This window comes from Labeo rohita, chromosome 6 (assembly GCF_022985175.1).
Source record: "Labeo rohita strain BAU-BD-2019 chromosome 6, IGBB_LRoh.1.0, whole genome shotgun sequence".
NCBI lineage: Eukaryota > Metazoa > Chordata > Actinopteri > Cypriniformes > Cyprinidae > Labeo > Labeo rohita.
In genome coordinates, this window is record NC_066874.1 from 7,850,737 (window position 1) to 7,866,792 (window position 16,056).

The window sequence follows — 16,056 nt, forward strand, 5'->3', positions numbered from 1 at the left end:
ACTGTTTTAAGTTCACTTAAATTAGAAGTTATTTCTAATAGTTCTTAATTACTGTAATGTTGAATGGCTATAGCCAATAGTTAAATATTAGGAAGAAAAGAAGAGTTTCCTGGAGACATCAGTAATATTGGTATCTGTGATAGTCACATTCAGTCAAAAAATATTTAACAAATCTTATACTGTCTAAATATACTGTCTTTATGTTGTTTGAGGATAAATGTGAAGATTTAATGTGAAATACCTGCAATATATAATATATTTAAAAACCTTAATATTCGGTGGGATTAATTACAATTAATCGTGATTAATTTAAGAAAAAATGTATTATTAATTAGTTAATTTATTTAACCGATTGACAGCACTAATAATATAATATAATATAATATAATACAATATAATAAATTTATATATAATTTATAATTTAATATAATTTATTTTAATATACTTTATAATTGATCGTTTTGTGTAAATCATTTTCACTAGTGTTCCATGAGTGTGCTTATATTGACAAAATCACCTTTAAAGTTGTCCAAATGAAATTCTTAATAATGGTTTTGATATATTTCAGTAGAAATTTTACAAAATATCTTAATGGAACATGATCTTTACTTAATTTCCTAATGATTTTTGCCATAAAAGAAAAATCTATAATTTTGACCCATACAATATATTTTTGGCTATTGCTACAAATATACCCCATCGACTTAAGACTGGTTTTGTGGTCCAGGGTCACATATGTGTGTGTGTGTGTGTGTGTGTATATATACATGCGTATATAAATGTATATAACGTTGGGGACCTAAATTGAGGTCCCCATGGGTACAAAAGCTTATAAATCATAAAAAATGAGTTTTTTTTTTTTTTTTTGAGAAAGTAAAACTACAGAACGTTTCCTGTGACGGGCAGGTTTAAGTATAGGGTTGGTGTAGGACGATAGAAAATATGATTTGTACAGTACAAAACCATTAACGCCTATAGAGAGTCCTTACAAGGATAGCTGACCGTGTGTGTGTGTGTGCATTCAAACTTCAAACTTGACTTTATAAATGACCATTGCCATCTCTCTTTGTGTTTTAGCTCTGATGTATGCTAGTATCTTTGGGAATGTGTCTGCTATAATTCAGCGACTGTACTCAGGAACAGCTCGGTACCATCTGCAGATGCTTCGGGTCAAAGAATTTATTCGCTTCCACCAGATCCCTAACCCGCTGAGACAAAGACTGGAGGAGTACTTCCAACACGCATGGACATATACCAATGGCATCGACATGAACATGGTAAGAGTCAGGTTTTTCCCCCTTAATGTGAATTTCTGTCATTGGATAAATAAATGCATTTATCAGACAGTGTGTACAGTATGTGTCAGTGTGTTAGCTCTCTAGTATGTGTCTCAGTCACAGAGTATTAATGTCAAATGTGTTCATGTGTCTACGCAGTGATCTGATATGCATTGTCTCTTTCTTATACGCACTCAAACGGACTGACTTCAACACTCTGGTGAGCAGGAGGTATAGATTAATGTTTGCTTTTGACCCAAAAATAGCTGCGGTCATTTTATCTTAAATGTTTTCCTAATGTCTGTATATTTGTATTGAAGCATGCCGTTGATTTTAAACTGTGCATGTCTAACCGTGAGCATATTTATAAGGTAAGCATAGTTTAAATGTTATAACCAATTAAAGTAATTAAAGTTTGGTCCATTTGAAGACTGATGTTAAATCAAAAGCTCTGTTTACAAAGCTAATGGCATGTCTACTGTGACTCATTCTGCACACAGACATTTGCCCGGTTCCATTTCAGTTATTTTCCTTCAGTTAAATCAGCTTCACTTTGATGGACCTAGGTCATATTGACATTTCCCGTTTTATTAGGCATGAGATTGTTTAGTTAGTCAGTCAGATAGATAGTTACTGCCGATTAATATGTTTTCATGGCAGCCTTTGTTCCTTGGCAGACATCCCAAATGCAGTTTGAAACAGTGTTTTTTTTTTTTAGTCTTTTTTTTGTTTAGATGAATCAGAAAAATTTGGGGAAAACATAAGTGGCAGTTGCATTTTCCTCTGCTTGATGTGCTGTATATCATTATATGAAGCAAAAGCAAATCAAAGGCAAACACAGTGCAATGCAGCAGAAACAAAGGATCCCAGATGCATTCATACTGTGCTCCATCTTTTATGTATTTGTAGTTGAGGGAGACAGGGCTATATTAGCATTGTATAATCTGAGCTCTAACGCAAAGCTCTTAAAACCTGCAATCATTCTGCCCTCCTTCTGCTTTTCTCCATGGGAAACACTCTTTCTGTCTTTTTCTCTTTCTTTTCCCTCTCTGCAGGTACTGAAGGGCTTTCCAGAGTGCCTGCAGGCTGATATCTGTCTTCATCTGAATAAAACTTTGCTCCAGAGCTGCAAAGCTTTCCGCGGTGCGACCAAAGGATGCCTACGGGCACTGGCAATGCGCTTTAAGACCACTCATGCCCCACCGGGTGACACGTTGGTGCATTGCGGGGACGTTCTCACGGCTCTCTACTTTGTGGCAAGGGGATCCATCGAGATTCTCAGAGATGACATAGTGGTGGCCATCCTGGGTGAGCAATGAACAATTAAACAAACTTTCACTGTAAGTCTATAATAATAATTTTAGCTGTAGGTACCACTGTTCTACTAACATTTCAACAAAAATCTTTATTTTGTGGAAAACACTGGGATCCAAATTAGAGAACAAGTATCACTGTAACACAAAAGATTACAGCTAAAATTCTAGAGGGTTACAGCTGTCAGAAATTAGTAGGAAGTGTAGAGGCCCTTGTTTTGAATGAATGGCACATCTGCGGCCACAGGACATCGCTAGTTTCTCACACTGCGCTGGTGTGATCTTGGTTCACTCTTCCTTCTTAGCCATAACTTTGTTGCCAAGTATTTAACTAGAGAATTGGGTTCAGATCAGGAGTCTGGCCTGGCAAACACTGAGTGGTTTTAGCTTCAAGGAACTGCTTTACCTGTTTTGCATTGTGACAGGGGCATGGTCTTGCATACAAATTGCAGGCTGATTGGGAGATGCTTGCGGGGAAGGAACTGCATGTTGCTGAAAGAGTTTCTGAACTGCCATGTAGCTGTATAAGAGGCCCAACTCCTGCTGTAGAAAACATCCCCTAAATCATGACACTTCCTCCTGCAACTTTCACAGACTTCTTTACGCACTTAGGCTTTACGCACTAATCTTTTCCCAATTTGACACCAAACAGCATGTCACTAAAGTGAACCTTGGACCAGTTCTCCTCTCTTCACACAACATATTCCTCAACAAAAGTGAACTTTGCCTTTTGATTCTTTCTGCTGTTAAAAGGCTCGATCACAGCAGAGTGCGCTTTCAGTCTGGCTACTCTTAAAATGCCTCGATACGGATCGTTACCCTGTTCAGCATTGAACTGTCAAGCAATTCCAGCTGCAGTGTTAAACCGATTCCCTGTTGAGACTCTCTAATTTCTTATCCTGTCTTCTCATACATTTGTCTTACGTGGACGACCAGCCTTTTGGGGGGACTTGAATGAATTAGTATCAATATAAACCTGCAAAATTCAAGAAATCACAGATTTGAAATGACCAGCTTCTCTTGTAGTGGCTGAAAGGGTCATCCCTTTGGCAAATAGGACTTTGCACCCTAGTGAAAAATAAATATACTGAAATGTATTTAAAATACATTTATTTCCTGCTGAGTAAACTACAAATATATTTACATATTATGTACTTAATAAAAATACCCTGCAACTGTACTTTTAGTTTACTAAATTGGTATATTTTAACTTGCTAAATTGGAACAACTAATTTTGTACTTAATGCACTTTAATTGTGCTGAAGTAGTGCTAAAGTTCAACTAAAGATAGACTTGAGTATATTTGAATGTGCTAAAGTGGAGCTATTGCAAGTATACTTATGTACACTTTAAATATTTTGCATTTAAAGACTATTATTTAAAGATCATACAGTTTTCATCAATAGTAACACTAAAATATATTTTAGGGTTAATATTAAGAATTGTGCATTGTGCACAAGTAGTTCTCCAAATGAAGTTTCATTACATTTTTTTTTCTGACGATATGTCAGTAAATTTGTTAATAGACTTGAACTATACTTAGTATAAATAAATGCATTTTAAATCTATTTCTTTTTTACAAGGGCAGTGACCTTGAAATGTAAGAAGTTGTAGGTTGTACACTAATTTTGATCTCCACATTTGTATGTTGTGTAATGTATATAAACATACATATCACTGCACTCTGCATGTGCACAAGATAGTAGTTGAATTGTCAACATGTTTACATGCTTAATTCTTCACTGTTTATGATTATTTCAGATCTAAATCATCCCTCTCAATCAGAAAACGAAGTTTAATTCACCTCATAAAGGCTTTTTGGCCCAACTGAGACATCAGTCTGATTAAAAACTGACTATTTGAGTGCATGTAAACTTAGCTGTGATTAAAATATGTATTTTAAACAGAGTTTGGTTACTGAGCCAAATTTGTAGCCACTATGATTTTCCACCACACAATAAATGTCCTTAGTGCATATTATTAAAAAAAAAATCATTATCTTTCATCAAAATGTAATAACTTTTCCAAAATAACTTAATTTGCTCATGTAACCAAGACCACACAAGAAGAGAAATGTAGTATATCATCATCTACCAAATTTTGCCATCTAATCAAATCCAAAAAGTATAAAAATAAGACCTGCCTACATTATTTCTAGCTAAACATTTTGCCTTTTGGAAGTTAAGTGGTTTACAAATGCTGATGGCTTTACTCTCTAAACGTCTGGAAGTGATGGAAGAGACAAAAGGACTGAAGGACAAATGTAGTATGTAGTTTATATGTATATGTATCCTATAAGAAGTGCAGTATTAATGTCCAAATAGTGGATTACTGGAATGCTGTGGAAAATGGGTTGACTTACAATATGGCACTTGCACACACTCATCTAAATTTAATATAAACAGCTCAGAGGCTCAAAGGTAATAAGAGACTTAATGAAAGAAGTGCTGTCCTTCATTCAAGGATATCTCTCCTGTGATGAGCTCATCATGTTTTTTATAGATGGAGAGAGACTGAAATAGAGGAAAGCTGAAGGAAAGTGAGAGAACGAGGGAGGAGAAGGGTTATAATTAAATAAGAAGATGCGGGAATGAGAGTGACGGCAGTATGGTGCATGTTTCCCTTGTTCATTAGATTTGCAAAGTGTCACTTAGTGTGACGGAGAGCCCCGAGTGATAGCGCTAGTTTCATTATTTACAGGCACATTTATTAAACTCGCGCACACACGTGCTCGAGAGTCTCCAGCCGCATCCGTGCGCGGGCAGGTGGAGCAGGGTAAGCCGAATTTAAATGGTCCATCTCTCTTCCTACGCAAGCTGGCTTTAACAGAATAAGGCCAGGGGAAGAAAAAGAGACACACACTTACACACTCATGCAACTCAGCAGAAACTTGCTGTACACTGCGTGAAATTGCTGAGAGAAGCTACCTCCTGCTTCATATGTATTCTTAGGTCTCAGTTGAAGAATTACTACCTCAGCAAGAATCTATTGTCTTACGAAAGTGTTGCAGATGGACACTTCATCACTGTACACTAATTCTGGCTCTGGCCTGGACTCTGTTACACTAATATCATACCTCGCCTCAGATAATTTATATTTAATATACAGCACTAATGGGTTTAGCCACAACCCTGAGCCGGATTTAGATATGGTGGCAGGTGGCCGCTGCCCAGGTGGCTGTCGTTTTTTTGTCAGGTCTGACCTTTGATATGTATCACCACAGAAATGTGCTGTCAGGCCTTGACTTTTCTCTTGCCACGTGTTCTCAGGACGCTAGCAGCGCTTTCAGAAATATCACATCCTCAGAGTTTATCAAGATGCATTTTACCCAAATTGTGAGCTTGCAATCAATGGAATAAAAAAAAGTCATTGCGACTTTATTTATATTTTAGAATTTAGATTTTTTTTTCTTAGAATTTATATTGTAATTCTGACGTTTATTCTTGAAATTCTGTTGTCCCAGCATTGGGGACAAGTTAGTGCACTCTCAGGGCTGGGTTGTGGCAGGAAGGGCATCCAGCGTAAAACATGTGCCAAATCGCCTGTGCGGATCACTGTGGCGAATCTGCCAAATCGCTGTGGCGACCCCTGATAAAGGGAGCAAGGCGAAGGAGAGAGAGATTCTTGAAATTCTGTTTTGGCATTTCGCAATTCAGATTTTTTTCTCAGAATTTGGAGTTTACGTGTCACTAATTATTTTTCTTTTTAGATTGGTGAGTTTACACGACCAGTCAAAAGTTTTTGAACAGTAAGATTTTTTAAAGAATTCTCTTCTGCTTACCAAGCCTGCATTTATTTGATCCAAAATACAGCAAAAGCAGTAATATTGTAAAATATTTAAAACATTTTATGAATTGCTATCTATTTATATTTTATATATTTTAAAATGTAATTTATTCCTGTGATCAAAGCTGAATGTTCAACATCATTACTCCAGTCTTCAGTGTCACATGATCCTTCAGATGTCATTCTAATATGCTGTTTAAGAAACATGTTTTATTATATTATTATCAATATTTAAAACAGCTGAATAAAGTGATCTAAAGATTAGCATTTATCTGAAATTAAATGCTTTTGTAACATAATACACTGTACCTTTAAAAAGCTTGGATATCATTTTAATAAGTAGTTTTTTGTTTTTTGTTGTTTTTTTTATTTAAAGAAATTATAGAAATTAATACTTTTATTTAGCATGGATGCTTTAAATTGATCAAAAGTGATGATGAAGACATTTATAATGTTACAAAAGATTTCTATTTCAGGTAAATGCAGTTCATCTGAACTTTCTATTTATCAAAGAAACCTGAAAAAATTATACACAGCTGTTTTCAACATAATAATAATAATAAATATTTTTGAGCAACAAATCAGAGTATTAGAATGAATTCATATCAAGGATCATATGACTGGAGTAATAATGCCACAAATTCAGCTTTGAAATCACAGGAATAAATTACATTTTAAACTTTATTCAAATAGAAAACAGTTATTTTAAATATTAAAAATATTTCAAAATTTTGCTGTTTTTGATGTACTTTGGATCACATAAATGCAGGCTTAGTGAGCAGAATAGACTTCTTTAATAAACATTTTTTACTAATGTTCAAATTTTGTACTAATGTACAATTTTACTGTTCAAAAACTTTTGACTGGTAGTGTACGTCTTACTTTTTTCTTTATTTTTTCCTTTATTTTTCTCAGAATAATGAGTTTATATCTTGCAATTCTGACTTTTTTTATCAGAATGATGAGTTTACATCAAGCAATTCTGAGTTTTATCTAAATTTTTAGTCTTGTGGCTGAAAGGGTCTGCCTGTATCATCAAATACATTTCATGCATTAAAATTTTTTGTACATCCCATTTTGTATTTATATTAATGCACAGAATCACATATTACATTTAAAAAAATATTTTCACAAAATTCTCACAAAACAGTTCTTAGATATTATTAATTTGTAATTGTGAGATAAAAAGTCACAATTGCCTTTTTATATTTTTTAGCCATCTTATATAACTTTGTATTCTGTAGTATTCTGTGGTAAGCACTGACACACATAAGGTATGATAACATTTACTGTAATGCAGAAATTTCAGAAGGAATCCAAGCAATTAGGAACTTCACGTTGCGAAGGGTTGAAAAAATCTGCTTGGTGAAAGTGACTTCTGTGTGTGCTGTGCTTCATACATCACTACTACAATTGCCCCCTTTTTGTCTGTGAATTTTTGCTTACATAGTCACAAACTAATATGAGAACTTTCTCCCTTCTTTTCCTTCATTGCTTTATCTTCTCTTCTCCTCTAATTTCTATATACCCATCTCTCAGGTAAGAATGATATTTTTGGAGAGATGATTCATCTGTACGCCAAACCGGGGAAAGCCAACGCAGATGTTCGAGCACTGAGCTACTGTGACCTCCACACCATCCACAGAGAGGATCTTCTGGAGGTTCTGGACATGTATCCTGAATTCTCAGACTACTTCCTGTCCAATCTGGAGCTCACGTTTAACCTGCGTGATGAGAATGCTAAGGTAAAGCAGCAAACTAGAAGTGTGTAGTGTTTTTAAATAAGAAGATGAAATGTTCCATGCTAACACTGATGACATAAAGCTTTATGAAAACTAAGCAAAACTTGTTCCTAAATTATGATATTAACTAAGTGCACAATTAATACAAAACTATATGATTTTATTAATCATACAAGGACAATTTACTGTAGTTTTGGGCATACAAAGTGGACACTTAGGTACAAGTGAGGACATGGGAGATGAGGAGATGATAGTGTAGAGCAACGTTATAGAAATAGAATGGCTTATAAAATATGCAGCAGTCTGTGCAATGAAATGTAAATTTACAGTGCAACCATTGCAGTAGATAAAAATAGATAATGAAGGAAACAGTTTTTAATAGTAGCATGTTGGTAATGACATTTAATTTGAACAATATTCAAGTAATATACAGCAATTGGCATCTAATGAATGTTGTAAATCATGGCAGTAATTTTCACATGTGAAGATAGTCCTTCATAGTAGAAGACGTTTACAAATAGAAGTCTTAAAAGGAAACCTGGGAATTAAGACTTGTATGGCTTATTATAATGTAAATAATGTATAATGTCCTAGCAATAAGAGAAGAAAATGTAAAGATGTCTGTTGACAAATAAAACTTCCTAAAGACCTGCGTCTTTGTTCTCTCCACTTTTGCCCTGATGCCTTTGACGCAATTAAAAAACATCATAGTGTATTTCAGTTAATGTCATAGAACTATCAAGCTAAGCCAGTAGTAGTACTGACAATGTTGGCCGAATGTAAACATGGCCGAAGACGCAAAACGAGAAACAGATGAACCAAATCAGTTAAATTTAAGACATTTAAGAGTCATTTAAGACAGAACCGCTCCAACAGATTCAAACCCATGACCAGTGTTGGGGAAAGTTACTTTTAAAAGTAATGTATTACAATATTGCGTTACACCCTAAAAAAGTAACTAATTATGTTACTTTTGTGCTACTTTTTAAATCTGGGCAGGGCTTGCTTGTTTGTCAGATGTAAAAGCCTTTTTACACCAAAAGCCTCAGGCTGGAGGAAAAGTAAATTCACGTCTGTACAGTAGAACGCAGAAGAAGAAAGTTCCACACTCTTCAGCAATACAAAAAAACAAATGTTAGTTTATCTTGGGTAATTTTTTTTATTAGTATGGTTGAATTGGATCACTGAAGGTCAGCAGCAAAGACACTGGTTAATAAAATTGGATTAAATACAAAAATGGATATTTGTATTATTTAACATATTTAATTTCTGCTGGTTTGCATCATATCCTGAGTTGCATCTAACTGTTTTTATTCATTTTGAAGAATACTGAATCGTTTTTTTTGTAAGATTAATTAATAAATGTTATATTTTATATCTTACTCCCGATTTCTCGCAACATGGCGACAGGAGAGCTTTCAATCAGTAAATGGGAAAAAAAGTAACTGCCATTACTTATTTGGAAAAGTAACTCAGATATTTTCTTGTAAATTAAAAAGTAATGCATTACTTCACTAGTCACTTGAAAGTAATCTGATTATATAACTCGCGTTACTTGTAATGCGTTACTCCCAACACTGCCCGTGACTTCATTACATTTCAAGCGATTCACTAGCAAAAACCAAATCAAATTTAAAGAGCCATTCATTTTTCGAATTTCAACATCGCTTGTAATAATTTTTAAAATGATTCACTGTTTCGAAGTGATCCAATTGTATGTAGAATCCTGAATCATTTGATTTAGATTGGAACTTCAAGAGCGGGTTCTTGAATCATTCCGCGAATTGAATGATTCGCGATCCACACTCCGAGTCCTGACCTGAAGTGATGGTTATTATTCAAATCAGGACTTCAGAGCGTGGGTCGTGAATCATTTGATTTAGATCTGAACTTTGGAGGGGGTTCGCAAATCTTTTACTTTAGATCGGAACCTAGGAGCGCGAATCAAAGCAGTTTTGCAAATCTTTTTTCAGATTTTTTTTCTTAAACAGTAAGAAAAAAACATCAAACTATAAGTGAGATCCCTGACTGAAGTTGGAAATTAAAAAAGTAGCGCTTGAAAAGTCCTTGAAAGTTCTGGAATTTTATTTTACAGTATCTGTATGAACCCTGGGTACGGCATTTGGTTTAAGCCTACACTTATATCCAACACCACCTGTAAGCTCTTTCAGTAGCTATGCTCCTCGTATCAGTATTTTAACTTCCCAGTTGAGTTGTGTTGCAGTAAAAATATTAACAGGTAGTGCCAATATCTCACAGAGTGCAACCATTTTACATCATTTTTTTACATCACAATGCAAAACGATGTTGATTTTTTAAAGGACATTTCTGCTTATTAATCGTTAGTAAGGTATTAAGTATGTAAGTAAGTAAGTAAGTATGTATGGGGTAGGATGAAGGGATGTAAAGTTTGGTCACGTAGAATAAGGAATTAAGATTAATTAAGGAATTAGAGCCTTTGAATATTGTTGTGAAGTATATGTATAAATTATATATATGTATTAAATTACTTCTATCAATATGTTAGATACACTGTATGCTAGGGATGTCACAATACTCAATATAATAGCAAACCGTTCGGTACGACATCCACGGTTCAATGCGCGCTTGTGAATTGTGGTTTTTCGGTTTTGCTTTTAAATAATTTCCTCGTTTTATTACTCTCAAAATTTGCTCTGTGTGTGCCCGTGATTTCACGTGCTGAGATGAGGAAATGCCTCCCTGTTTATATTTGAGAAAGCAACACTTGCAGAGCATCTTCCCTTCTAATGAAATGCAATAAGTCTTTCTTTATCCATATTAGACATTTCCTGGCTGGAACATCAGTGTTATCTCTTTGACGCATATGTGGATTTTCTGCACAAGGGCACCCTCTGGCGTCCAGTATGAATGAAACCCATCCTATTTTGCGTAAAAATCTGAAAAATAATACCTCTCTCAAAAGAAATATTAAGCAGACATATAATAATCCACACTTTTTCCAGTGCACATAGGTTGACAGGAGTGTTTTGTTGTTAATTAGATGCAAAAAAAACACTGATGTGGCAAGCTATCTATGTAGCCGAAAACCTTGGTTAAAAACCAAGGCATGCATTGAACCGTGGACTAACTGTATTGTTGCATCCCTACTGTATGCAGTCCATGTATATATCTAGCACTGTGCTTCTGTAAGGCACATTTCATTACTTTGTACATCTCCACATATAGCAGAATGACAATGCTTGCTTGACTATATTTTTTGTGACAAAGAGACTGAAATGTATGTTGTTGTCTCCGCTCTCTGGTGGGCTGTTGACCATTGATTTATTAGAATGGATGTCAAGATTGTCAGCGAATGACTTGATTTTTGCTCTGTTCCTCTTGCCATTCATTACTTTGATGATGCTATCATGCTATGTTCTGGATATTCCTCAGAAAGTCAGCTTTTGTGTTCCACAGAAGAAAGCCAATCTGTTTTTCCCTCCCTCATGTTGCTGCAGTAAATAAAGTTAGTGTCCGTTTAATGCTTTGCCTAATGTGATGATGTCTTGTGTGTGGCAGGGAGCCACGGCTTCTCAGAGGAACCTTTACACAGCCGTGAGCGACTCAGAAGACACAGAAGACCCTGACGTCAGAACCAAACCCTGCTTTAAGAGGGACCGCTCCGCAGGTCAGGACCCTCTCCTGTTCTCCTCGCATCCGTTTTCCTCTCCTCCGTTTCGGTCCCTCCTTTGTTTCCCTTCCCCCGTCACCTCCCCTTCTCTTTCCACCCGTCTCTTTTCTCTCCCGCTGGGTTTCAAGCTGTTGCCATGGTGATTGTTGGCCACAGACAGATGTTTGTTATTGTGTGGTTGCAACGTGCCAGATTTCACCTGAACGGTCAAGAGACGTTTTATCCCCCGTCCCTGTGTAACCTGCTGTTTGGATTATTCATCCCAGCCAAATCTCTTACTCTCTTGCTGGCTCATTCATCGCTATCTTTTTTTCTTTGTTCAAGGTGCAATCTGGAGGGTGAGAAGCATGTGTGTAATTCTGCGAGGACTTTGTGTTCCCTCAGGTTCTCCGAGCAGACCGAGCGGGACAGAGAGGGAGAGGGGAAGAGATCAAGAGGTTCACACGTTACCGGGAGAGGAGGAGGATGAGGAGGAAGAGGAGGAGGAAGAGGAGGGTGAGGAAGGGACAGCGAGGCCTTTGAATCAATCCATTCCTGTCAACCTGAACACCATCCCTGACACATACTCTAAAGATTGTGTTGAAAACAATCTGTTTTGCAAAGGTATAACATACTCATTCTCAACAACTTTACCTGAAACATATCAAGATGTTCATAATGCTTTATAATAAAATTGTAATGCATTTTTCATTTTAAAGTTACATTACACTTTATTGAGTATATTGCAAAAACTGAGTAGGTTAGACTACTGCGTGTGCACATTTAGAGTTCACGTTTTCTCTGGGTGATTTAGTCTATTAAAATACATTTAGAATTCCACCAAAATTCAAGATAAGAGGGCAAAAATGCCCCTGTATGAATTATATTTATATCTAATTTAGTTTATATATTACACAAAGAGAGACGTTTTCTCCAAATATCAGCACTATTGCAAATGTGATATTGATTTGATAAACAGTTAAATAAGTTAATTTTAAGTGACTTACATTTTGGACACAACAATTCAGAAATGTTTTGCGTCTATTTTGTGTTACGAAACACAAACAACGGTGTTTCGTTACTGAATCCATCAGCCTTTTGAATGAATCGGTTGACTCAATGACTCACTCATGCAGTGATTTGCTGCCACCTACTGGTAACATCAAAACATTAATTGTGCATTTGTAACTGTGGGTTAAATGCAATCATGTCCAGCATTAAATAGTCTGTGTATATGCATCTAAATGCCATTTTAGATGCAGATTCTGCGCCACCTCCACATTGCAAGCACAAATGTAGTTGATACTGATTTTATTTGATTTATAATAGATGATGCATGCATTTAATTAGGTCCGAAAAATTGGCCTTATAAAAGTAAAAATGCCTGTAAAATTTATTTAAATATATTGGAACGTTAATTTCTGAAGAAAGCTTTGGGAGTCAGCTGTCAACGGCAGTCCTAAACCTGTCAAAATACCAGCACAATAACATGCTAAGCAAAATGTTGTCTAATTATGGTTATCAACATTTTCCAGAAAACATTGAGATTTAATGTTTTGCTATCATCACACACCCCTACATCTGAGTGAAACAGATTAGCAGAAAAGTTAAAAATGTAAGGCAGAGACTTGGTTCTATTAATTATTTGCTGATTGGATGCAAGTTTGCAGCCAGTTGTGAGGGTCGGAATTTAAGCAGATGAAATAATTTGAGAAGTCTGACATGTATCACCAGAGAGTATGTCATTTCAGTGAAATTAAATTAAGTTAAATAAAACTTCACTCAACCTCATGTTGTTCCAAACTCATTTCAAAGACCTTTGTTCATCTTCGGAACACAAATTAAGATATTCTTTGATGAAATCTGAGAGCTTTTTTTACCACGGATACACAGCAACGCTGTCATAAAATTAAGGTAGCTTCATAAAATTAAGGTTGAACCACTGATGTCACATGGACTATTTTAACAGTGTCCTTACTACCATTCTTGGCCTTGAATGTTTCGGTTGCATTGCTGCCTATGGGTGGTCAGAAAGCTCTCGGATTTCATCAAAAATATCTTAATTTGTGTTCCAAAGATGAACAAAGGTCTTACAGGTTTGAAATGGCATGAGACTGATTAATTAATTAAAGAACTTTAATTTTTGGGTGAACTATCCCTTTATAAATGTTTTCATAAAAATGTGCATTGTTAATATTGGCAAAGTTCTATGGAGACTATATATAAAACACATTGTATTCACAAGATTCGTAGAAAGTATTGGCAAAAATTGCAACGTGAGATTGAGTATATAAACTGAATTTATAAATAACTAGAAGAAAAAAATCAGTCATAAAAGTGCTGCAATTTTTTTTTGAATCTGTACTGTAAAGAAGAGGTTTTGAATGTGTGAACAATTGCTGACTGCTGATATAATTACACAGCCAGGGTGCTTCTCTTTCTCTCTTTCCTTCTCTCATTCTTTCTCTGTATCTCTAAATATTACAAGACAGCACTAGAGCATATGATAAGATTGCGCTTGGTGTAATATCTTGTTGAGGCAAACATACACAAACACATTTTTTTGGCTTCTGGGGATTGCAGCTGTTATATTAGGGAACTGGTGCAGTGTGGAGAGAATTAATGACGTGTGTTGTGTGTGTATAAGATAGATCTAATTTATCTTCTTATAGTGCTATATGTTTTTTTATAGTGTGTGTGCAGTACAATTGACAACATACAAACCTAATTCATCTTACACATGTTTATGATTGATTGGGTTTGTATGTATCTGGTATGTTTGTGTGCATCTGTGATTAATTGCACTGGGACTTTGTGTTTCTCTAGATGTGTGTGTTGAAGAATGGCCTTGTGGGAATGCAGATGACTCAGCGAAATCTCAGGACAGAGAAGGAGGAGATGACTGTGAAAGTGACATCACATTCGGCGAAATGGAGCAAAGACTGGATCTACTGCAGGAACACCTAAACAGGTGAGAGAGAACACGGGATAAAGTAGGCCACATAAAAGAGTAAATTAAGAGAATGTGACTTAAAACATCAACTTTAACATACAAAACATTTTGTGCTGTTGATAAAATGGTGCTTGCCACCATCTGCTGGTCAGAGACTGTATTGCACATCTGCGTCAATGTATGCGTGTGTATGTTTGTAGGCTGGAGGAGCAAATGACATCAGACATCCAGGCTATTTTACAGTTGCTCCAGAGGCAGAGCACTCTGGGACCTCCAGCGTACAGTACTGTTGCTGTCAGTCCGGACTACCACAAACCTGTGCAGCCCGTCACTGCCATGCAGACGCAGGTAACACACAGGCTTTGTTCAGAATAGAAAGCTAGTGTGAATATGTTATGTACACTCAATACCACAGAAACCAACAGAACACATCATAATAAGAGCATTTGTCCACTGTGCTGCAACATATGATTTGATTAAAGGGTTCATGACATTGATTTTAAAATTATTTTGATATGTTCCTTGAGGTTTACTTATAATGTTTACTTATAAAGTTTTTTGCAAAAAAAATCAGAAATATGTGGGAAAAATTATTTTCAACCTCATTCTGACCCTCTGTTTAAAACGAGTTTTAAGGGGCGGGTCCTTTAATGCTTGTCAGGAATCAGCTACTGTTATGATTGGCTAATGTTGCAACTATTGCATAGGAAATCGTTTCAACGCCCCCCCTCGCTATTGCATGTGAGTGTTTTGTCATTTCCAGACAAAACATTATGAAATCATTTACCTACCATTTGTGATGCAGCTGCAGTCAGATCTAGTACCGCTTCATCTTTAAACAAATGTTTCTTTGTGAACTCTCCATGACACTATGCCTCGTTTACCAAATGAAATGCTCCGATCAATCTTCAGACACGAGTTGATATGATTATTTAGGGTCTTACAGAAAGGTCTATAATATACTTTGGTTAAAAATTCCCAGTCGTAGTGTAAAACAACACCCCTTTTACCTTTTGTCAAAATGAGCTCTGCAAAAATCATCCCATTCTGATGGATTGTTCCTTTAAATGCAAATGAGCTCTGCTCACCCCACCCCTCTCTACTCTCTGTGGAGTGACGAACCTGTTTACTTTAGCCGCATTTACCTGCTAAACTTGCTAACTAGCATGTTATTAGGAAAGGTGATTGCAGAGATTCATAATAAACCCCCTATACTCACTTCTGCTGTAGGTGAAGCTGGATTGTGCGAATGATTGTGCGAATATAGATGCATTTATGTAGATCTGGAGGTGCATTCCCTTCACAAACAAATGTAATCTACTGCATCTTCAGCAGCTCAGATGTCGGGAGTAAA

At 36.0% G+C, this 16,056-nt stretch overlaps 1 protein-coding gene across 1 annotated transcript in view; it reads left to right on the forward strand.

Moving 5' to 3' along the window:
• The window catches only part of kcnh7 (potassium channel, voltage gated eag related subfamily H, member 7), a 59,421-nt gene that overhangs the window by 41,933 nt on the left and 1,432 nt on the right, over window positions 1-16,056 (forward strand). The window contains 7 exon segments of the mRNA XM_051112354.1: window positions 1,078-1,277; window positions 2,333-2,585; window positions 7,916-8,121; window positions 11,659-11,767; window positions 12,155-12,373; window positions 14,576-14,720; window positions 14,903-15,050. Of these exon segments, the coding sequence (XP_050968311.1) occupies window positions 1,078-1,277; window positions 2,333-2,585; window positions 7,916-8,121; window positions 11,659-11,767; window positions 12,155-12,373; window positions 14,576-14,720; window positions 14,903-15,050 (1,280 nt within the window).